Source organism: Rousettus aegyptiacus, unplaced genomic scaffold, assembly GCF_014176215.1.
Source record: "Rousettus aegyptiacus isolate mRouAeg1 unplaced genomic scaffold, mRouAeg1.p scaffold_m13_p_2, whole genome shotgun sequence".
Taxonomy (NCBI): Eukaryota; Metazoa; Chordata; class Mammalia; order Chiroptera; family Pteropodidae; genus Rousettus; species Rousettus aegyptiacus.
Window position 1 is genome coordinate 84,647,720 of NW_023416295.1, and position 24,268 is coordinate 84,671,987.

The 24,268-nt window shown below is 35.9% G+C and overlaps 1 protein-coding gene across 31 annotated transcripts in view; it reads right to left on the reverse strand.

The window, feature by feature from the left end:
• The window catches only part of CLASP1 (cytoplasmic linker associated protein 1), a 239,473-nt gene that overhangs the window by 91,165 nt on the left and 124,040 nt on the right, over positions 1-24,268 (reverse strand). For 17 of the 31 annotated variants that reach the window (XM_036236828.1, XM_036236818.1, XM_036236824.1 and 14 more), the window contains 10 exons: positions 24,112-24,257; positions 23,120-23,255; positions 22,284-22,354; positions 20,040-20,099; positions 18,287-18,364; positions 16,589-16,756; positions 15,959-16,008; positions 14,603-14,773; positions 12,778-12,825; positions 96-203 (listed from right to left, as the gene is read on the reverse strand). In XM_036236828.1, coding sequence (XP_036092721.1) covers positions 96-203; positions 12,778-12,825; positions 14,603-14,773; positions 15,959-16,008; positions 16,589-16,756; positions 18,287-18,364; positions 20,040-20,099; positions 22,284-22,354; positions 23,120-23,255; positions 24,112-24,257 — 1,036 coding nt within the window. Of the gene's footprint in view, positions 1-95; positions 204-12,274; positions 12,299-12,777; positions 12,826-14,602; positions 14,774-15,958; positions 16,009-16,588; positions 16,757-18,286; positions 18,365-20,039; positions 20,100-22,283; positions 22,355-23,119; positions 23,256-24,111; positions 24,258-24,268 lie in introns of all 31 variants that reach the window. The other 14 variants (XM_036236829.1, XM_036236822.1, XM_036236826.1 and 11 more) reach the window with 2 other exon arrangements.

Below are 24,268 nucleotides of genomic sequence, written 5' to 3' on the forward strand. Positions count from 1 at the left end.
AGTCACAGAAATGTGTTTTTCCCTGAAGTCAATAAAAATACTGTAAAATTTTCAACTGTAAAACTAAAACAGAGAGCATAAAATATACTTCTTACGCTGGGACTGTGAAACCACTTTAGCGCGACTGCGGCCTCGACTATCAGAAGGTAAAGAGGCGACATTGGTGGCACTCCCAGAGTTCTGCCGTCTCGTGCGGATTCGACCTGGAAGATACAGCAAAAACAGTGTTTCCATGGGTTTTCAGTTAAGTGCAACCTACACAAAAGAACAACTTACACCATGGGCAAGGGACACTGACTGGCCACCTACAGGGAGAGCAGGTCTTCCCCACACGATCCTAACACGTTTCCCAGGCACACGTGCACCTGATCTGTGCACACGATTGGCACACACGAATTCAACAGGTACCTTAGGAACTCCTGAGAACGACTCATGAACTTATCAGATGCTTATGTTTCAATCATTTTAGCATATATTTTCAGATGAGGAGGTGATATCCTTTTGAGGATTTGTTTTCCACACAATTTTTTTTCAGGTTAAATTCTCTATTTTTTATTGTTTACAAAGCTGTCAACTTTCCAGAAACAGAAATGAAAACATTAGCTGTCACCTTAAGAAAAATAACTTTATAAAGAGAGTAAATGCACAATACTCAGGAATCAACAAAAGCTACAGTACCCTGAGGAGTAAATGTGCTTTGATAGGTAACATTAAACTTCTATTTTAAAGCCATGTATGCCAGTAAATTTCTAGGCTGATAAAAGATAAAAAGAATAAATATTAGGAGTACCTAGAGAAATGATGACCTAAAAGCAATGCAAAAAAAAAAAAAATGCAATGCTGTAGGTATTTATGAAAAGAATCTGCCACTCTAAGGAATCTGTTAACTCCAATTATTAAACCATGAAACCATAAAAGTAAAAATAAATTCAGAAATCCAAAATTATTGATGATCAGACTAATATGATTAGGGATTAAACTTTTAAATTCAGGGTTTCTGTGGTTTCAAAGGGGTACCAAAATGCCTCCCCTGCCATAATTCAATCAGAATAGCATCTAAGGAAAACAAACCAATCTGAACCCCCCACTGGCATCTGATACTGTTCAAAGATCACTTCTACCTCATCATCTGAGGAAGCCTGCAGAAAAGTAATACAGAAAAGTAAATCTTAAACTAGAAAAAGGTTCAAGAATGAGAGGTAAGGGGCAATAAAGAACTACATTAAAAAAATTAAAAATAAAAAGAATTAATGACTTTTAATAGCAGTTTAAGGAAAGACACAAATTATAAGATCTACACTAAAATTAAGAGCTATATCACATACACACCCATCCCTCGATTTACGTGGATTATTCATCCATTTCACGCATTTTTTTTTTTTACACAGAAGAAAACCATATAAAGAGTCCACTGGCATATAAATAAATAAATAAATAGATAGATAGATAGATAAATAAATAAATAAATAGGTAAGCCAGGATAAGTTATAAAAATGTTTCACATATTTTCACAAAAAATGCTAATGAAAATTCAGAAAAACCAAAATAAATTTTATTCACTGTGTCCATACTGTAATCTAATCAATCTTCTCTCTCTTTTTTTTTATTTGGCAGAGAGTCACTATCTTCATCACTCCAGTATTTGGAAGTACTCCTTTGGTTTCATTATTTTATGTTTATGTTTTTGGATGACCTTTTTCCAATTCCATCTTTTACTACGTTTTCATAATTCTTCAATATTTACTGGAAAAAAATTTTAAATCTGTTTGAAATTTTAAGGCTCATTAAATGTTTGGGTCAATATCTAGAATTGTAGTTTCCAGTTTTGCAGCCAATTGAAGAGCTTCCTAAATATTTTCTGCATTGAAAGAAACTGGTTCAAGGTCACTGCCCCTGGGCTTCAGATAGTAAGTGAATTAATTCATTATCAGTTAATTCATGATTGACTATAATATGTTAACATCATCTACATTCAAATTATAAGAGCCTTCTTCTTGAAATGTATATAATAAATTAATAATAAATTATTTAATAAAATAGTAATAAGTTAATTTCTCTTCAGTTGTTGAAATCATATTCCCTGGTACAACCCCTGCTGGCCATATTGCTTTCCAGCATGCATTTAAAGTTGATGGCTTTATATCACTCAAAAGCTAAAGCAATATTCTTGTTACAACTTAAAACTGTATATTTATTCCAGGCTTCTGTAACTGTGATTCATTATCTTCAAGTTTATTTTAAAAATCATTAAAGTTTTGTTTAATGTAATTAATCTTAAAGGTGGAAATAATGCCTGATCTAAAGGTTGGATCAAGGAAGTTGTATTTGGTGGCAAACATACAATTTCTTATATTTGGATGTTCTAAACTGTGTGGATACCTAGGTGTATTATCTAAAAGTAAAACCATTTTAAATGGAAGACATGTTTCCTTCATATAATTTTCAGCTTCTACAGCAAAACATTTGTAAAACCAATCCCGAAAAACATAAGTAGTCACCTGTGCTTTTTTTACTTGCCATCAAATGAACAGAAAGATTAATAATTGTGTGTTAGTATCGGTTCTTTGTACGTTGCTGAGTTAAGCTATTGTTTTTAAGAAAGAGTAATCACCAATAATGGAAATGAAAAAGAAATAACTGCACAAAATGAGACAGCATAAATGGAAACCGTGTAAAAAAGTCCATGTAAACAAAGGAATGTTTACCACGTATAAAAAAACTCCCATTAAAAATTACTGCGTAAATCAAGGGGCAGGTGTATTACACTAAGAGTGTATTATGTGTGAACTCAGAATCTTCACAACAACAGATAAGTAATTATTCCTATTTTACAAAGGAGGAAACAGAAAAACGGTGATTAATTAATTTGTCCAAGATCACACTCCTGATTTGGATACCTGTGCTTGCCGGCCTGGCAGCTGACCTATAAGTGAGGACATTTTACTTTCCTAAGGAAGTCAATGAGCTAAATCAAGGCAGTCACCCAGGCAACATGAACATGAAAAATTATTGAATTTAGTGTCTAGTTTAAAATTTATTATACAATATTTAGGTCATAAAAAGACTTTTAAGTGAACTAAAAATCTTTGATAACATCCCTGTGTTCTCTACCTTCACCCAACATGTGATAACATAATCCTAAACCCAGTGTTCATCACTCTTTTATATTTCTTAATATTTTAATAGCATAAGTAGTTACATAACCAAGAAATAGATGGTATTTTTTACATTTTAAATGTCTTCAATTATATCATAGGTTATATATTTTCCCCAAACTGTTTTGCTCAACAATTTTTTGTGTGTGAGGTCACCTATGAAATTGACTTTTCCATAGGAGATAAAGGAGAGATGTTTGTTTTTTCCATATGACTAAACAATGTCCAAATCAATTTACTTAACCCCTTTCTTATTTATCTACAAAGCCATCTTCATCATTTACCAAGTACTTACAGCATATGTAAGCACTGTTTCAATCAGTTAGTTACTTTTCAGTGGAAGGGGGATGGAGTTTAAGTACTGACTTAAATTATTTAATGAGTAGTCATCTCATACACAGTTTCTCAGCTGTCTAGTCTGTTCTGATAGTCCACATGCCCCCACCTATTTAACATCACAATGCTGTGATAAGCTTTTTAAAAAAAATCTTGCTAGTTGAAAGGATAAATTAATCCATGTTTTCCTAAGGTGCTTTGCTCTCCTCCACACGCATGTGAAGATCCAATAAGACCTGTTGAAATTCTAACTGGTATTATGTGGAATTTGGGGTTAATTTAGGGGAAAAAAAGACAACTTTATGATAATGATCTTTCCCCTCATTAATGTTTTCTTCATTTCACTTTCTTCAATGTCTTTCAATAAAGCTTTACATTTTTTCCAAGTCTCAATTTTTACAGACTTAAACGTGCCTTATTTTTATTACACACAATATAGTTTATTAAATTTTATTTTTTAAATTGTTGATGAATAATAATGTAATTAATCTCTACATTTTGATCTTAACTCTAGGAACCTTGCTTAACTTTTATAAATTCTATTAACTTACATGTAGATTGACAGGGGCTATTAAATAAAATATCATCTACAAATAAGACTAAAGGTTTTTTTTCCCCTTCAAACTATGCCCTTTCATTTCTCTGCCTTTACCCTGATGTCTTGGACTCATAGTACAATGCTAAAGTAAAGCATGAAGGTGGTTTTTGTTGCCTTGCACCACATTTTAAAAAAATATAATTCTGGAATTTCACAAAAAGTTTGATATTTCAACAGGTTAAGAAAACTTACTTCTCTTTCCAACTGCTAAGAATTTCTAGCAAAAATGTTTGCTGAATTTTTTAATGCTTTATCTGTATCTTCTCAGATAAGAGGATCCTTTTCCTAAATGTGCTGAGCTAAAATCAATAAGCTTTTAACACCTCAGCCAAACATCTACGGTCATGATGCACACGCACACATACATAGAATTTCTACACTGTCCCTTATCTGATTCTAGCACCAAAGTTACACCAGCTACATAAATCAGTGAGGGAAGTATTGCCTCATTCTATTCTCTGATTTTGTGTAAGGCTAGAATTGTCCAATGCTTCACACAACTTATATGTATAGCCAAGTGAGCATGGAAGGGATTTGGGGGATATCTTTTCTGTTTTAATTAATGAATTACTTTGGGGCGGGGATAGAATTTTAAGTACTGACTTAAATTATCTGATGAGTAGTCATAACTACACATATTTTCTGTTTCTTCTTAAACAGTTTTATTTTTTCTAGAAGTTTATACAAATTGTTTTAAAACTGTTAATATAAAGTTGTCATCGTTTTCTCCTAGTACCCTTTAAAGCTCTACTAACCCACACTTATGCGTACTTTATTAATGTTAATAATTTTTTGTACCTTTTCTTTCAATTGACATTTCCAAAGTTTGCCTATTAGTATTTTCAAAAAAATTTATATTTCTTAATTCTCTCTAATGAATGTTTAATTCATATCTCATTAACTTTTATCTTTATTATTCCTACTTGTCTTTGGGTTTATTCTGTTCTTTTCCTATCACACTATAAACAAACTCCTAATTCAGTTTCTCTTCCAATATAAACTTAAGACTATGAATTTCCTTCTAAACACTGTTTCTGCTTCGTTCTAGAAGGACTGATATGTGGTTCGGTGTAATGCATTGATTTTTTAAAAACTACATTACTGCATCTCATTTGCTAATGTTTTGCTTTAGAAAAATTACCTGGATCCATACTTCACACGTTATACCAAGAAAAACAGCAAAGGGACCTAAGATTAAAATGTGAAATAAGAAACCATAAAAGTTCTAAAAGAAAACATGGGAGACTTCCTTTCTAACTTCTGGTGGAAAAAGTCCATTCTAATTATGACTTAAAATTAAAACCTATTAAAAGATCGACAAATGTCACTAAACTTTTTTTTAAAAACTGTCACATGGCAAAAAAACAAAAACACACACTATGGCAAATTCAAGAAACTGAGAATTGGGGAAAATGACTTACAACTCATATTGCAAAGGGCCAGCTCCAACAAACCACTGCCACACCCAATAAAGAATGGGCAAAGGCTAGGAATAGAAAGTAATCAAAAAACAGAAATGGCTCTTAAATGTACGAAAGAGGCTTCAGTTTCACTCATAAATTAAAACAACATTAAGAATGCCATTTGTCAACTATCAGACTGGCAAAAATCTAAGAATTTGCTAATATTCTGGTATGCAGGAAAACAAGCATTCTTCATTGATTGCTGGTAGGAGTGAAAAATTAGGATAGCCCTTACAGAGGGCTATTTGGTGATTATAATTACAAATGCATGAATTTTTTAAGCCAACAATTCCACTTTGAGTAATTTATCCTACCAATATACTTGCACCAATGCAAAATGGTATTTATAAGTTATGGAAGCACTGCCTGTAATAGCAAAACTCTGGAAACAACTCAAATTTCTATCATAAGGAGACTGGCTCGTTAAGGTTAATCCATACATGCCTTTTGTCTTGATTTTACATTTTCCTTTTACAATTCTTCGTTTCCTTCATTTCCTTCTTTTGTCTTCAAATTTTAGATATGCTTTAAGATAATCTTTGAGATAAGTCTTAAAGATTAAAATAATATTCAAAAAACTTCTATTAAATCTTAATACGTTTAAAAAGATGGAATAATTTTAAGGCCACCTGTTTTTAAACTCTTTATCCTGAGATAACTGTAGACTCAGACGTAATTTTAAGATATAATACCTGTGTACACTTTACCCAGTTCTCTCAAATGGTAACATCTCACAAAACCATTGTACAAAATTAGACGCAGGATATAAACGTTGATATATGGTCACCAATCTTATCCAGATTTCCCCCATTTTATTTGTATTTAAACTCTGAGATTCCTTTGTGGGTAGTCTCTTTTCACCTCTGGCTGCTTCTAACATCTTTTTTAAAAAGTCTTTTACATCTTTCTGCAATTTCACTATAATATGTTTAACTGTGGATTTCTTTTTGTCTTGCTTAGGATTTACCAGGTTTTTTCAATCTGTAGTTTACGTCTTTCATCGGTTCTGAAGAAATCCCAAAGATTACCTCTTAAAATATTATCTCTGTCCTATTCTAACTTCTTAAATTACAAATAGATATGTTTAACATCTGTACCATATATTCCAACTCTATCCTGCACTATACTCTGAACAATTTTTCCTCTTAAATTCCTAAGTTCGTTCTTCAGCTACTTTGATTCTGCTGCTCAATTTACTCATTGAGTTTTTAATTTTAATAATTTATTATATTTTTATTTCTGGAAGATTCGTTTTTATTTTTCAAAATCAGCTTGGTCATTCTTCATAGTCTCTTCCTCCTACTTCTTTAAATATTAAGACAACAAAATGATTACAGTTGACCCTTAACACAGGTTTGACCTGAGTGGGTCTACTTATACGTAGATTTTTTTCCTCAATAAATACAGTAAATGTAATTTCTCTTATTATTTTCTTAACATTTATTTTTCTCTAGCTTACTTTATTCTAAGCATATAGTATGTGATACATGTAACCTACAAAATACGAGTTAGTCAACTGTTTATGTTATTGCTAAGACTTCAGGTCAACAGTATAGTATTAGTACAGCTAGCCCTTCACATTCGGAGATAACCAACCACAGACTGAAAATACTGTTTTCAAATCACAGTTGGTTGAGTCGTGGATACCAGCTCTAGTTAAGTTTTGGGGGAGTCAAAAGTTATATATGGATTTTTGACTGCATAGAGGGTTGGTGCCCCTAGCCCCAGCATTGTCCGAGGGTCAAATGTACTGTCTTAGAATTTTATAGGAATTTTTTAAGATCTAGATTGAAGTTAAATTCTTCCAAAGAGGATCTATGTTTGCTTCTGCTAGTGTCCTGTGTTACATAAGTAATCTACAACCATTTTAAAATAATTTATCTATTTGGGTTTCTTGGACTATGAAAGCAGTGTACACATTCTGAAGGCCCAACAAATGGTTGCAAATTATCAGGAGAGAATACTTCCCATTCTACCCAGTATCAAGGTTAAGATGGGCAAAATTCCCTCTCATCCTCTTCAGTTTAGCAGAGTTAAATTCTTGTTCATCAGTGATGATGTAGGTCTTGGGTGGGTTCTGGGTTTCTTCCTGTCCTCTATGTCCTCATCACTCATCAGAGCAAATCAAATGCCGAGAGTCTCCAGGGGTCAGTCAAAGGCCTCAGGGTATAAGCCAGATTTGGCCCTCACCTACTGGGGTTTCCTGCTTTTGCTCAGCTTTAAAGAAGTGTGGGTTTACTGTTTTTATACCAGATCAGTGATTTGTTCACAACCAGGAAAAACATTCACATCACTAAATTCTGCATATTGCTAAAAATGGAAGTTACTTGTTTCTTTTAAACTTTTAAATATAGTTATTTTATAATATATTAAAGATCCATAAAAGTCATAAAGGATAATGTTTTTCTCTGCCACTAACTAATTATAGATGTAATTCTGGACTGTAAACTCCTATTTGGCATATTTTAAATCTGTGGGAATCTTGAAGAACGCGATTTGAGAGTGGCTTCCATGTTCATTTTTGTCAGGTACCCTTGAGGGCTACAAATGCAGACCACTTTATCAGCTTGGGATTTCCCAGAAACCACAGACAAGGAAGATGAAAACTACAACTTGCATGACATGACAGCTTAGTTACACATTAGAGAAGACTGTTTCTTCCTCTGCCCAGGACAAAGTCAAGAGAGAGACAATTTGAAGATAAAGAGCTTGTTTTCCTAGTCCACTTTTTCATGGATATATACAACACCTTAACAAAACTGGCTTAATACCAACTCTTAATTTTCAAGTCTCACCTGGGATGAGTTCAAGGGCTTGTTTGTTTCCTGCCTGCTCCAGGGACTCACATTAGTAACTAAGCCCTTGAAGCACCCTTAAAATCATTTTGGGGGAAGAGTTTAAAGGGCCTCTATTATGTTGTACTCAAATATGTGTTTCTTTTATAGAAACAGGTTTTGTTTGTATTTTCATTCTATTAAGTTGGTGTTATTACTGTAATTGTCCATATATGTTTTAAAGAGATGATATAAAATACTCTGTGGTCTTTATGAAAAACAAAGTCTCAATAAATGCAATGTATAGTAATAACATACTTCAGTTCATTATGACTTGTTAATGACATATTCATATTCATATTGTGTTATGACAGACAGAAGTAGATGTGAAAGAAAAAAACAGTCATAAGTAAGAGAAGTAGAAATGAGATATTAGAGAATTGTGCACCAGAAAAAAATAATTCTGCAGGGAGGGACAAGCACATCAACAAACAACTTACCTAGAGGAAAACAAAAAATTTTAAGAGGGGTGTAGTCATTGACTTTCATGAAATAAAAATAAGAATATCTATATCTCATGGCTTTTTAATAGCTCTGATGAAGAATTACTTTCAATCACATTGCCATTCTCTTAGAAAAGCCCTCAAAATAGGAAATTAATACTGTGCACCTAGTTTCATTTATAAGAATGGTTTCCCCATATTCTGTTTAGCCTAAGACAATTAAAACCTAGATAGCCTCACATCACTGGGGTTTTTTTGTCCCCTATATGTTTCAAAATTTCAGCCATTTCTAAATTTAAGAGATTATAAAAACTAAATGTTTCTTAGGTAAATCTCAACTCTAATCACACTGGCATATTTTGGCATACACATCTGTTTTATGACTTATTGCTTGGGGGCACGATTAAACCAACCTCACACATAGCATTTTTGACAGAATCAAAATTTAGGAAGTGGTCAGTTGTAAATTTGGCTCCCTACAAGTACTCCCCCCAAAAGAATAACTTTCCTCATATGTTTTAAAGATAAAAGTAAAAGAAGCTTAACATTCTTTTATTTCTACATAGACATGCGTACTTTTCATTGTATAAAAATGAAATCACTTAAAATTCAGAGTTCTTAAACAAATACATAGCAATACCAAGTGCTTTATTTCCCAGTAAAACTGAACTAACATCTAAGTTCCTTTTCCTGAAGAGTGGAAAAGGCTACACAGTTTTTGTGTAATCATTAAATCACTAATAGTTAAGCATCCTCTTTGACTACACTTAATAACACATGATTACCTATTCCTTGAAATTATCAGTAAATCATCAGTAACCACAGGTACCTTCAAGTATTGTAACCCTTCACTTTATTTTGGAAAAAAATTTTGAACACCACACTTCCTAAACATAGTAGTTAAAAAAAAAAAAAAGGATTAGATGAGAGTACATTCACTTGTCATACAACTTCAACATCTAGTCATAAACTTTCTCTTGAGCAGCATAATAGACATAAATGTTTCCTTCTTCCAAATCCCAAAAATGACACACTCAAAGATAATCTGGAAATAAACTTCTGCCCAAAGCTGAGTTCTTGATTCCTCACAAAAAAATTTTTTGATTAGTCATAAATATTAGAAAGGCAACTTGATGTGTACGATAAATAACTCCCAAAGAATATGTATTTTTTCTCAATTACTATTATAATGAAGTTCCCAGAATTCAAATGTATTGTCTGCATTTCAAATTTAGAGCATCAAAGTACTGATTCAAAATCATCTCTTTGCCTAATAATGTTAGTACCTATCTCTTCTTGTCTTAGGAGCTAAACGGTAAAATATTTAACAGACTTATTAACAAATTTTTTAAAGGCCCATGATTCTAAAAATTCAGACAGGCAACTCAGGACAAGACACTCAGTGAGTGATCTTTACAGCTGCCTTTTTCTAATAACCACCTGCGGCTTTTCTAAGCATAACTGCCAAGTTTCATTGCTATGGAAAACAAATGGCAGCCTAGCCTTGCTTGAGTTTACAAGTCTCCCAGGGCTGTCTCTCTTCTCTCTCTCATTATCGCTCAAGGCTCTGAGTGGTCAGTTCGGCAACAGCCTGCACAGCCCTGGGACACAGAGACCAAAGCTCACCAGGCTCCCCTCAAGAAGGTTCTCTTCTGCCGACTCTGAATGCTATACAATTAAGGACCCACATATCATTCTCCCATTGCCCTACCAGAAGGAGAACCAGAAACAAACTCCTTGTTCAAAGTCTCTTGCACGATAATAATGTAAGCAGACTTCTGATCTTGCTCTGGCCTGGTAAAAAAGAAAACTTACAAAGAAAAAAAGTTTAAAATTCCTAGTCCTGCCTAAATAACAGGCCAATTATAATCCTGTTATGTAGACATATGAAATCAGGGCATTAGGGAAAAAAATAAATACAGTTTCCCACATACGGACCTCACTTTCCATGTTATCTACATACATTACTGTAGTCCACCCTCTATATTCCCTTCCATCCAGGCTGAAGAAATACTTAGTTTCCCTCTGGAAGAAGAAATGTAAAATTACTTGTAACAGCTAAAAAATGAAAATCACAACTGGCTTCAGTCCTCCACTATCACAAATGAGGTCCTTGTCATGACACAAGTTTCTTGTCCATCTTTTCATTTCTGGAAGCTTTTCATTTCACAAATTTCTCTAACCCTGATAACCCCGAGACTCGCTGGTGGGGCTCGTTGAAAATTCACATTTCCCTGCTCCTTCCAAACTTAATCAGAATGTTCAGGGTAAGGACGCCGGCCTCCGTTCTTTTAGCAAGCATCTAGATAACTTTTATGATAATTTTGAAGAACACTGATCTTGGGACTATACTCATCTTAAAAAAACAAAATTCCTAATTTTCCTTTATGAGTTCCTTAGGAGTAGTATACAGATTAAAAGCACTGTGAACTACAAACATCAAGATAAAACCCAGTTCATTTTGCAGGCTAGTCTTTCACAGTGGCTAAATAATACAGGGAAGTAAACTAGCAGTTCCTAATTGTTAAATCATTCTTCTGAGGGTTGGTGGATCTAAGTCACTACCTTAAGTAGACAAGGTAACTAAAGTCCAATTATGTGAAACATAATTTATTGTGCCTTCCATCCAGAGACTTTGCAAAGGGATGATCTTGTCTAGCATGTGATTATCAAAGACCTGTACAGAATGGAATATCTATGTCTAAAATTCAAAGGCAACGCAACAAAGGGAAGACCTTGAGAATGGCATAAAATCAAAACCCAGTGGATCTGGATGTATCCATTTTTCTCACCATGCTATATCCTTGTGTGTAGTAGAGAACACAGCACAGAGCACAGAGAAGGCATTTAATACACAATTGAGTGAAATAATGAGAGCAAATAAATGAATGGGGTGTACGCCGATGATACAAAAATGGTATTGTGTAACTCGGTAATATCTTTAGAGGTGATAAATGAATTTTGAAATTTATATAAATTACCTGATTTAAAAAAAAAGGCTTTAACCTTAATAATGGACACTGAAATTTATTTTCAAAACAGGAAAGCAACTCCCAAGAGGCCCACAAAAGCACAAAAGTAAAGAGAAGGAAATAAAAGTTAAGGTGGTGCTTTAGGAGTAATAAACTGACAGGCAGCCAGGAGGACAGTGGCACACAATGTCACGGCAATGCTCCTCCCCAGCATGGGTTCAGAGTTGAAAATCTGTACATACAATGTACTTAAGTGCCAAAACTCACAAGAACAACAACGGAACAAGAAAGGAGGGAGAACTCAGGTAGAGGTAAGGCAAAAACCCAGTGGGAACAGAATGGAGAGTGGAGGGAAGAGCGTGCAGAGTCTCATGCAGGGGACCTCAGGGAGAGAGCGGGCAGGAGGCAGCTCGGGGAGGACGGAGGACCGGGGGAAGGGAGACACACCTCTATCACAGGAACAAACCGCTTACCCTCTGCTTTAGTGGCAGTACCGTCTTTAAGCAAATTAAAAAACAAGGGAAGGGATAACAGGGAACAGTTAGTAACATTAAAAAACTTAAAAAGCAGAATGTTATTAGCTACTTAAAAGGCAAAAGTACAATTTAAAATAAAATTAAAAAGGAAACAAGTTCAACAGCAAAGCAGTCTGAAGCAAGTAAAAGTGCTTCATCTTGAAATCAGCCTAGCATCATGTGCTCTTTTCTTTGGAAGAAGACACAAAAAAGGTCAACCCAGGACAGAGTCTCAGCTGATAGTGATTTTTTTCTTTTAGATAACCCTCATCCTTTAAAAGAGTTCCTTTTTCTTGAAATGAAGTACCAGCAGAAGGGAGGGTGGGAGCAGGGGAGACACAGAACTATAAACTACTAACGAGTCACTCAAAGGGCAGAGGAAGGTAAGACATTCAGAGAAGCTAGCTCTAGCAATGCCTATCCCAACTACATGTCGGCAGCAAAGCTGTACAGCGTGGTACCTGAGTCAAGGCCTACGGACTCCACATCTTCCCTCATGTGTCTGGACTCTAGAAGTTTGGAAAAGGATCGTCAGCTTTAATTCTACACTTCCACAGATATAGTGCATTCACCTAAGCAGTAACTGCAACAACTTCTCAATAGGATGTTATATTTCAGGGTGTTTTTGTTTGTTTTCTGTTGTTTTGGACACAAGGAAAGTTAAAGGTTGAGTGGCGAGGAAAAGGTAAGAAAAGTGGGAAAACTCCAGTCTTATTATTTGAAGAGGTAATACTGGGCTGAAAATTTATCATCAGTGATTCTAAAAGGACAGTTCTATATCACAAGACGAAAAGACCTGGGTGCGTTTTCTAGCACTGAGGGAAGTCTACATGGCAACTTTAAAATACTCCACATACTCACAGAAAACAAGCTGCTGAACACTCTAAATGCTGGTTTTTACTCAAGTTTTCTAGCAATGAAACAAATACTATTTACAAATACTCAAGGTGGGTTAAATGTATTGAAACACAGGTAAGCAATTTAAAAAACTGAACTAAAAATAACAGAACTACTTCGCCATAGCAAAGAAGAGTTCTGACTTCCCTCTCACTCAGTGGTCACATATCAACGTAATTATCATAAAAACTCCAATGCAATGTTACAACAGTTAAATGGTAGAAAACGACAGTTCCTGTTGGATTTCTTCCCAATCTGAATGTATCCATGTCTGTGTTATGTCCACAGAAAAAACAAAACTGATTTAACAAACATTCCAGAATAATTTAATAATGTTTCGAATTAATGTTTCTATCATAATCACAGTTTCTTTCCCTTCTATATAATTCTCTTATCCCTACCATATATCGGACTTAGGTGGCTATTACTACCACTAATTTGTGGGTAGAGAAGACAGACTCAAAAGTTCCATGGCCTGCTCAAGGTCACCAAGCTAATGATCAGCGGGCCTAGTTATCCTCTCTTGCTAGTCTCTAACTACACTTCAGTGTGCAAAACATTTTTAGAACATTAGTTTTAGAATTGATTTTGGAATTAATTCATAAACCATCTAAGTAATATGGTCTCAATGTTTCATGTTCCATAAAATCTAAAATAAAACTGATACAGCTAAGTCTCCAGATTTAGGCTTTGGATGATTTTGCTCTAACAATAAAATGAAATAAGCTATCAGCCTTACATAAAGCAGGTGTTAGGTGTCTGCCCAGAAACTAAGAAAGCAACCTATCAACTGTCAGATATTAATCCTTTTGAAAAAAACCTTTTAAATCTTCCAGGCTATCATTAAGAGTAAGCACATGCTCCTCACAAGGAGACACATGGGAGGACAACACTCTTTTGAACAATATGGCTTTGTTGGTTAGTAAGTCCACCACATTCTTCTGTTGTCATCCCTCTCCCCCTCCTGCCACATCTCGCCTACTCCAGTTATATTCTCAAATTAGAAAATATGTAGGTACAAAGACTATCTTTGGTGAACTCACTACAACCCTACTGTCTCTGCTCCCACCAGTGTCAAGACAACCCAGCTTTGGCGAGAAGGGAGGGGGCACGGGTGCTGGCTGGGCTGCCATGAACAGGAAGCGGAGCTGAGGGAAGGACATGCTCAGTGCCACGCACTATGCGAGCACCAAAAGGATGCTGCTCCAAAAAGGGGGACACTCGACAAAGCAAGTGCAGAGTTACTGATACTTAAACATCAGCCCTGCTACAGTGAGCATTTCCTCAAATACAGTTTTTTTATACTCAGTTAAATAAATCAATGTGAGCAGAGGAAAGGATCACTTCAAATAGCAGACCCTGGGGGAAAGGTGGTGGGGGCCTGGTTACCTAAGGAAGCGTATGACCCTGGAGGCAGGGCCGCTGCGGAGCTGAACGGCGCAGTGCCTGAGGCTGCGGAGACTTTGGACTTGGCACTGGCTGCGGCATTCACATCGATGTCACTTCGGGACCGCTGGAGGGAACCAGTCGTCGACGCGGATTTGGTGCTAACCGTAGACCCTTTAGTGGGAAAGGAGGACACGTTAATAAGGACTACACTAGACTTTTAAACGTACATTGTTAAAACACATTTTGTTCTTTATAACAAAGTTTCTCATGGTCTGAAGACAAAGAGTCCAGGCTATGTTGAGGGAATTAAAAAACTATACACACCTATTACATCTGTCTTCTTGTGAATCAAAGACCAAAAACCCCAAAGAAATGGACCATATTTCTGGTTAATATGAGAGGTGAAACAATGAAAAATTGTTTACATCTGGCCGGTTTGCTCATGATGTGGCAGAAGCATGCACTGCTGCCTAGATGCAACCCCTGCCCCCGCCTTCAGGAAACATTCCACTTTCACACCTCTAACAGCTACCAAGCTGCAGCTGCTGCTCAGAGCATCACAAGTTGTCTTTACTCTCTCTCTTATCAAGTGATCAGAGTGAAGGAGCTGCATTATTTGTGGCAGTAAACATGTGCTGGAGGGAGGTGTGCAAGAAAAGGTCACAAAGCTCAATTTCTGCCTGCTTAAGTCATCCTGATAATGAATGTCTTCCTTACAGTTAACGGTCCCTGGGAAAGTGGAGCTCTGCTGGGAACAGTCAGCGCTCAGAGCAGAGCAGCACACTCAGTAAACCTGAGAGGATGCTGAGGGCAGGTCGCTCACTGGCTTCCAGCACTGAGCAGCCTCTGGGAGCAACACGGCCTACTATTTTTTTTTTCTTTTTTTGTCAGGTGCCTGAGAAAATGTTTAGAAAACTGTCCTCCATCTCGGCTTTCATATCTCTGCACCTCTCTCTAGGCCTCTACTCCTTAATCATCCATCCTCTCTACCCCCCAGCCTCACTCACAATGGTCCAGTCCGGGCACTGGCCTCATGCCAGGAGTCTGTGCCAGGAGCACATGAGCTAGCGGAGTGGGGAAGAAAAGAAGGGGGGGGGGGGGGAGAGAGGATGAAAGGGATGGTGATTGGCTGATTCCATTGCCCAAGCTGGTGCCTGTGTCCTCTTGTCCACCTTGCTTGATGCAAGCAGAAGAAGGCTGGGAGCACCAAGCAAGCCAATCAAAAGCCAGCCGGTGCAGGCAGGTGAGAGGCAATAGGTCAGAGCCTAGTTATGATCAGTGAGAACAGTTAAGCAATTCTTGAGGTAATTAACAGAGGCTTCTTGGGGACCACAACCTCCACACTGTCAGTCTTACCTCTAGAGGTGGTACTTCCAGTAGAACTTCTTTTGGCGGAGAGTGGCCGACTGAAAATAAAAGTATACACCTATTATTAAATGTGCATTTTATCTGCATTAATACAAACAATCGATAACTGGAAGTTATGATAATGAAGAATTATTTCAGAGTTTTCAGAATTTCTCAGGTAATTTGGGCCATAAACTTATAAACCCCCAATTTCAGAAAAAGCTTTAACATCGTATTTTCGATGATCTTCCAAACACACTGAGAGAAGTCTTAACTAGAGACACCTTGGAAACACAGAGTAAAGACAATAATATTAAGTTCCAAGTTTTGAATACCCTCTCTCCAAACTTATCTGCAAGTTAATACATACAGGTTCTTAGAAGACACTAAATAATTCATTTACATCACTAGAAAACTGTATTATTGGACTACCATATAAATTTAACTAAAAACTGCTTATGGAAGACACCAAGGCTACCTATTTCTTACCATTCCCACAGTATCTTACCTAGTACCAGAACCCACCTGAAGTAAGGGGGAATTATAATAGGCACATATATGTAAAAAAACACAGCTAGAATTTACATTCTCATGCAGCCAATTTTTAAATATAAAATTTCACACTAATGAATTCCTTACTTTAGACTCTCCTGAGAGCTAGAAGAGGAGCGATCAGATTGCGGCAAAGACACGATGCTGTCCGAGTTCTTCAAGTGGGACTGCAAGGCCTTCTGGTAGGAGGACTCCAGGGTGTGGTATAAGTGCTCTGCTTCTCTGCTGAAGTGACTGTGGAAACCCCAGTAGCACCTCGGGGAAAACACACCAATTCCTGTTATAGTCAGTGAATCGTAACAGGTAGTTCACTGAGCTCTGGAGTACACCATGTAACAATTTCAAGGACTAGAATCCTCAGTTTACCTGCTCCTAGTAGCAACATGGTATACGGAAGAGACTGAATAAAGGAGGACTGGGATGAATCCTGACCTCACAACTTCATGGCTTACTGACACTGGGCAAGTTACATAACTTCTCTAAATCTCAGCCTCATTTACAGCTGGAAATTAGAGGGCCTAACTTTCAAGAAGACTGGAGAGCCTTAGGGAAGATGAGTTAAAACATTCAGAACTATACTTAAAGCATGGGAGTGGGACTCATTAACGGTAGTGTTTATCAATGCAATTTGACACTCATCAACTTGAAGCATTTAAAACTGCCTTAGATAATATGTACAAAAGAAAATGGAAAGATGTTCAGAGCTACTTGAAATCTGTATTGCATTATGACTAAAGAACTAGAAAAAATTGGGGAAGGGAGAGAAAACAATCTAAGGATAAAAACGGCCTAAGTAGATCATTAACAAATCCATTCCTAATAATTTTTAGCAACTATTAATTAGGTTCCTTATTTTGGTAGGCACTACCCAAGATAAGATTGTGGTAAGCCCTTCAGTGTCATAGTGAGGTCCTCCAAAAAACTCAGAAAACAGAGCAAAGAGCAGCAAGTACTTGGATCAAGATATATTAATACCGCTGAGTAAAACTACCATATTCCAGGCTAGTGAACGGATTTTAACCTGTGTCAAAGAGAAGAGTTGGTCAAGTACAAAAGCACAGAAAAAACCCATCGCAGGTGCAAAACTGGCAGTACTTATCTATGCACTGCCAGAGAGAAAGTCTTAACATGAAACTTCTGGTATTTACTGACCTATCATGACAACAAAATAATTCCTAGGGAGGTACTGACTGCATGGGGCCATAGCCACATGACTGGAGTGGAACCACTAATGGCAAAACCACCTCAAATGTGAGATAGCCATAGCAAGTAACCACTGTGATAATCCTGAGCATCAGCTCACTCCACTTACCCTCACGGTGCTTCACACTTCCCATCAACCACCTGATGCTTGCAAAGATGTGATTACAGGGAAAGGAGCCCCATGATGGTTATTATTATTCACAATAAAAAAGAAGTCCACTTGGATTATGGCTTGGCCTTTAATAGGGCTTAATGAATAAGAGAATACAGAGTATGCACACACTGCTTTTCTAATTCAAGGAATAAAAATGTCTCATAAATGTAAAAATGACCATTCTGTTGTCTACCTCAGTCCTATTTAAATTAAAATAATACAATCGCTTTCAGGCCTGGGCACTGAACAACCTCCTAAACAAAAAACTACAGAAATATTTTGAAATGGCCTTTTGGGGTCATATATAAAAGTCCTGATTAATGAAAAATGTTCATGTAACTTAATGTGTTTTTAATAAGGCAATCTAAATAATGCATCTGAAAAATAAAAGTAGTGAATAGAAAAGTGGTGTACAAATAAACACTTACTTTCTGGCTTCTATCCTTGCTTCAGAATCGGCGTCATGTATTCCCTTCTTTATTGTTTCGGCTAATACTGATATGTGTCTAAATATTTGGAAAAGAAAGCAGTTAACAGTCACTAACATGTTTTATGGGGATGGAAACAAGTATGAGAAATAACTTCAAAATGGCAATGTGGAACTTAGAGCCTTTATGCCATATGAGTCAACTAACATGCAGTTTAGAAAATCAGACACTCTTTGCAGATCCACTAATTCTAAGTACCCACCCCCACCTAACTGCCCTGATAACCTTACTCTCTGGTGGTGTGTTTTTAACTTATGGCTGATTTTTTTCAGGTGTTACTTATTTAGCTCAATCTTTCGTGAGCCAAAAAAACAAAGCCCTATTTTTCCAGTCAGAACTAGTTTCTATGGAAATTTTAATGAGATAATAATCTTAATACTAAAGAGCTCTCTATCTGCATCATGTTTCTATAATTAACAGAATGTTTTTTCAAGTTCCACTATGTATCATTAACAATTTTATAAAATTATATAACCATTTTATAAATAGCTATTTTCTTTAGTTATGTTCTACCCTGAGAAGAAATCATTAAACAGTCTCATTAAACATTTAACAAAGTTTTTAAAAAAGGGAAAGGACAGGAATGAATAGTTTCACAGAACAAAAACTAGTTACTGATTTTACCAGCCCATTCAAAGTCTTTGCTTCATTCCTTCATTCATTCAATAAATATTTAATAAGTACCTGCTAAGTGGCAGACACTGAGCTAAGAGGAGAATGAATACATGAGGCAACACCTGTTTTTAGTGTTCTTCTGCCTTACTTGTCCCCACATTAAATCCCCCTTTCCACTTTCTACCTCTAAACTCCAAAAGTACCACCAAATGAAGAAAGTATAATATTCGAGATATTAAAGAACAAGAATATTGAAAATCTGTGTGACTATAGTCTAGACTAAAATTATTTTCAGGTGAAATTTTACCTGTGGGAGGTTTGTCTTTGCTTCACCTCTGACTAATGCAATATAGAATGGGGCTCCCAGGAGTACTTAATTTATAAAATTCCACTCTAATAAAATGTTTGACATGTTGTTAAGTTCTTCACAACCTATATAATATACCATTAAAAAATGGATGGCACAATATCATCATCTAGTTCTCTTAAATTTAGAAAGAATAACAAGCACCTAAGATTGACAGAAACTAAAAATGGGGGTTGGGGGGGGAAGAATCTCAAAATTAAGAGCCATGCTTCTTCAAGAATTCTGTCATTATCCTACTTTTTATGATGATGTGAAACTTACCATACACCAACCTGACTAAAGAAAAAACTGTTGACTTCCTGATACAAAAGGATCAAAAAAGGAAACTTTCAAACGACTGAAATTCCTTTAAGGACCTAAGAGCTACATTCTGCCTACTAAGAACAGCTTTAAACATTTACCTCACGGAACCAACAGGACTGTCAAGCTCAAGCCGCAGAATTTGGGTAAACGAAGAGTTAATACTGGCTTTGAAGTTGTCACAGTGCACACTTGCCCACATCTCTAGTCACACTAACGCATCAATCAATAAAATTCACTAAAGACTTCTACCAATATTACATGCCTCACATCAGTAGAAATAACAAAAGCAATCATGTGAACAAATGCTTAGATTCCTTCATTTCTGACAGAAAGTGAACTGGACTACTTGCTGAAGCATTAAATCTCAAGATTCAATTCAGAGGAGAAAATGGCAAATCAGATGCTCACCGTTCCAGTGAATGTGTTTGCCATTCTTGTAAAAGTAAATCTAAAAATTCAAAACAGCGCCTGAAATTATAAAGAAAAATATGTGTAACTTAGTAATTTGTATGTTAGTAAAAATAAAATCTTTTTTTCTTAAGTGACCCAATACTACCTTTTATAATTGGTAAATTTCTTTTAATTTTTATGATTAAAAAACAGAATATAAAGATGGAATTAGAATTGACTGAAAACCAAAGCAATTGAAAAAATTAAGCATTTATAGCGGTCAAAAAGAAAAATCACAGAGAGATATATAGGAACAGGATACAAAAGTTCCCTCCAAATCAGAAACTTGAGCTTCATGGCAACATTATTAAAAGGGCACATCATTCTCTTTACCACAAATAATCCATTAATACAGGATGTAAACATGCACAAAAAGATCAACGTACATTACAGACTCAGGCAATTGGTCTTTGCATTAAGTCACAGAATGCCTTGCAGAAAAAAAGCAAAAGAAAAAAATCTGAAAAACAATGTCAAATTTTCCTGCTAGGATGGTCCTAAGTAATGCTTGAAATATACTTTTTCTAGCTACTACTCAGCTATTTTCCTCTCTTTAATCTTTCAACATCCTTTCTTGTGATCTTTCTTGGCCTGATTTGTGCACTAAAACAATTCCAGTCTCATCTCCTTTGGGTTATATCACCACTTTGGGTGACATCCAGGATATTCAGCTTTGAAGGGGTAAATCTTAATAGTCTTAGGAAACCTCCAAGAAAACAAATCAAAAGGTAATCTTTTTCTAATGACCAAACTTTTTCCATTATCCTCCCAATTCGAACCTCAATAAATCTTTAATAAACCTTTATGGTAGATGCTAGAGATACAGTGGTAACCAAGACACATCCAGTGAGCAAGACAGTCAAAAAAGAGTTACCGCAGGCCGGGAGCACAAGAAGCTCTAGAAGCACACAAGGGAGCTATTTAACTCAGTCCTTGGGCTGGTAACAGTGGAGAGTGTGGGGTCTGTAAAGCGAACTTTCTCCAAGGGAAGACCCTGGCTTATGCCCACATCATTTCCTCACTGTCACTCTCCCTACTCCTGCTCCAACCTAGGCCATGTTTATTCTATTTCTACCCTTTCCCCTGTTATCGTTTCCAGGTCTGACTTTTTTTGTCCCCCTTTTTTGTAATGTGTGTGTGCATATGTCTATATTTATTTATCTCTTAGGGAAAACAGCCATCGTTAGTGCTAATTCTTACCATAAATGTGTTAGAACAAAGTATTTTAGATTTTATTTTCAACTTTTTAGATTATCATACACAGAAGTCTATAATGTTGGCATTATTTAAACATGCTAATTAAACACATCAGGTGAGAACTGATCTCTTTTCAAATAGCTTCACTTTTCAACCCTCTATGAAGCTTCTTGGGAATATATCAGCTGGTTTTAATTATTGGTTTCTCTGAATTGATAAATCCATAATACATATGCTGTAACTCACTCTCACATTGCTTTGCATTATTGTTTTTAATCCCCCAACTAAATTATAAATTTCAGGCAGGGAGACTGTACAATCCATTTCTTACAAATTCTACAAAGCCAGGTACAGGTTCAAACAGAAAAGCACACTGCCTTAGTTATACTGCTCTCTTTGATTCTCTTTACCTTCCTGAAGGCAGAGGGACTGGGTCAGATGGTTCCTCTTCTTTCAGCACTAAGACACATGGTTCTGACTGACACTCACTCTGACTAACTATAAGAACAGCAATCTGGGTGTGTTGCTCAGAAGCTGACAAAGGAGGTGGTATCTCTATTATCATAGTGATTGTAGGTTGCTACTCACATTTAGCACCAGAGGCCAGAAGTGTTAAATGCTATGGACTGAATTGTGTTACCCCAAATTTCTTATGTTGAGGTCCTCATCCCCAACATGATGGTATTTGGAGATGTGGCATTTGGGAGGTAATTAAGTGGGGCTCTTGATGGGACTAGTACTGTTCTAAGAAGGAACGTCAGAGACCACACTCCCTCTCTCCCCCACCTCCTCTTCCCTTCTCTCCCTATCCCACACACAATAGATTCTCCAAATTTACTTTTCTGACTATTTAGATCATAAATCTTTCATCCAAAGACATTTATTACAGCAATCTTAAATAATATTAACATTCCAAACAAATTTTCTCTCACTGAGGAAAACTTGAAATTTGTTTTGTTTTTTTAAACAATTTAAAAATAAAAAGGAAACGGTTTTAAAATTTACCTTCTAACTGCAACAGACTTGGAGGTACAGTTGCTTGTTATGACAGGTATTAGCCTAGGGATGTGTGTATGCTGTGGAAAAGAAAAAAAAAAAAAGAGATAAACATTTGAAAATACAAAAAAACAAAACTAAGACAACTACTTCCTTACTAAACTACCTAAAGCGCATACATGCTCAGATTAGAATTTCACTAAGTTTAAAAAGGAAAGAGCTTCACTGGATAGACAAAGGCCATGCCAAAATTTACAGAGCCAAATCAGACAAGACGGCATATATAAATAAGTCTAAAATGAAAACAAATCATTGTTATAATGTCTGAACTATCTGAGCAGCAGAGATCTGAGTGTTGAAACCTTGTATATAAATTACTCAGATAATAATTTAAATTTAAATGCATGTTTAGAAAACTTAACTAAAGAGAATATTTTGTTTCTGTGCTTATATACAATTAATTAAATAACAATTACAGGTGAATAACAAAACCACAGCACAAATACCTAAAGTGGAAATAACTGGGGATTAAGGAGGGAAAATGGGAGTGATATCTGGAAACAAAGAACTGAGTGGAAACTCAGAAACAGATGCAGATGTTCAAATATTTAAGAGCAATAATGAGTCTATGATCATTGACACCTTAGTAACTGAAATTTACAACATGAAATGTAAAAGGCTCATGTGCTATAAGTAAGTGGTGTAAAAAGGGCCAATACTGTATGTATATAACATGATTCCAACTATATGTAGTCACTCTAATGAAAAGTGCCTCTAAATATTGCTTATCAACCACCAATATTTACCAGTTGCTTATTCTATGTATGGCCCCAAAACATACTTACCCGAATAATTAACCTAACAGCTACAACACCAGAAGTGGCCATAATTTTGGCACTGTTCGGAATTAAATTAAAGATTGTTGGCATAATGGCTTCAGCTCCATGGTCAAATTTATTCCCCAGAACTGATGACAGATGCCTACGGTAAGAAATAAATACTGGACTGTAGTTATATTTCTCGCAAACAATGAAGCATATAAACCTCAACATTTTAGAACGTTCATTTAAAATTATCTAGGGGTAAGAACAACAGTTTCAAATCCTTCCAGTGTACATGTAGAGGACTTGGAAAACAGCTGTTAGTCCAAGAGTTTGTTCCTTTAAAATAAGCCATTTCCAACTAATCAGTCTTAAAATAGCAAAAAACAAACAAATTGATCATACACTTGTAAAACATAAACGTGAAAAAGTTCCCTCATTTTTTTCTTTCGCCCTTTAATTTTTACCATAAAATATTCATGCTTCATAACATCTCACTGCAGCCAAACTTTTAAAACAGCTGCAATGCCCCTTATGTTGCTGCTGCTTTGATTTTCTGATACACTTGAAAGTTCCAGATTCAAACAATAACAAAGGTTTAGCCAGAAGACAATTTTATTGCAGTACATGCCTTTAACTTTAATTTTACAGCTGTTGTACTCTTCTAGAAACAAACAAAAATTCTGATAATCATGTTATATCCTGTCAGCAAAATCAATGAAGACTGAGAAACAAACTGACAAAAATTCATTTTTTTCATTATTAGTAACAACTCAAATTTAAAATACAGGCTTCAGAGCTGAGTCACTGAATAAAGTTTAAAATCTGTCACACTTTACATAATTGGGCAAGAAATATTGTAAAAGTACTACCAAAAGTGTAATTGAATGTGTCTAGAGAACTAGTCAGAAGTAACAATAAAAAGACCCACTGGTCAGATTCAATGAACCATCTCTGAAGCTCTGTGATGAGGCTATTTTATGATGTGTGAGAATCTGGAGCATCACAATCCTTACCCCAACGTGATACAAGCCTCCCGCACTACCTGAGACCGCAGATCCTTAGCAGATAGTTTAAAGGCTCCATCCAAAAGTCGCAAATGTTGAAAGAAGTTATCATACTCAGCAGCACCAGCCAAAAGTAAAGATCTAATCTTTTTTAGCTAATGGAATA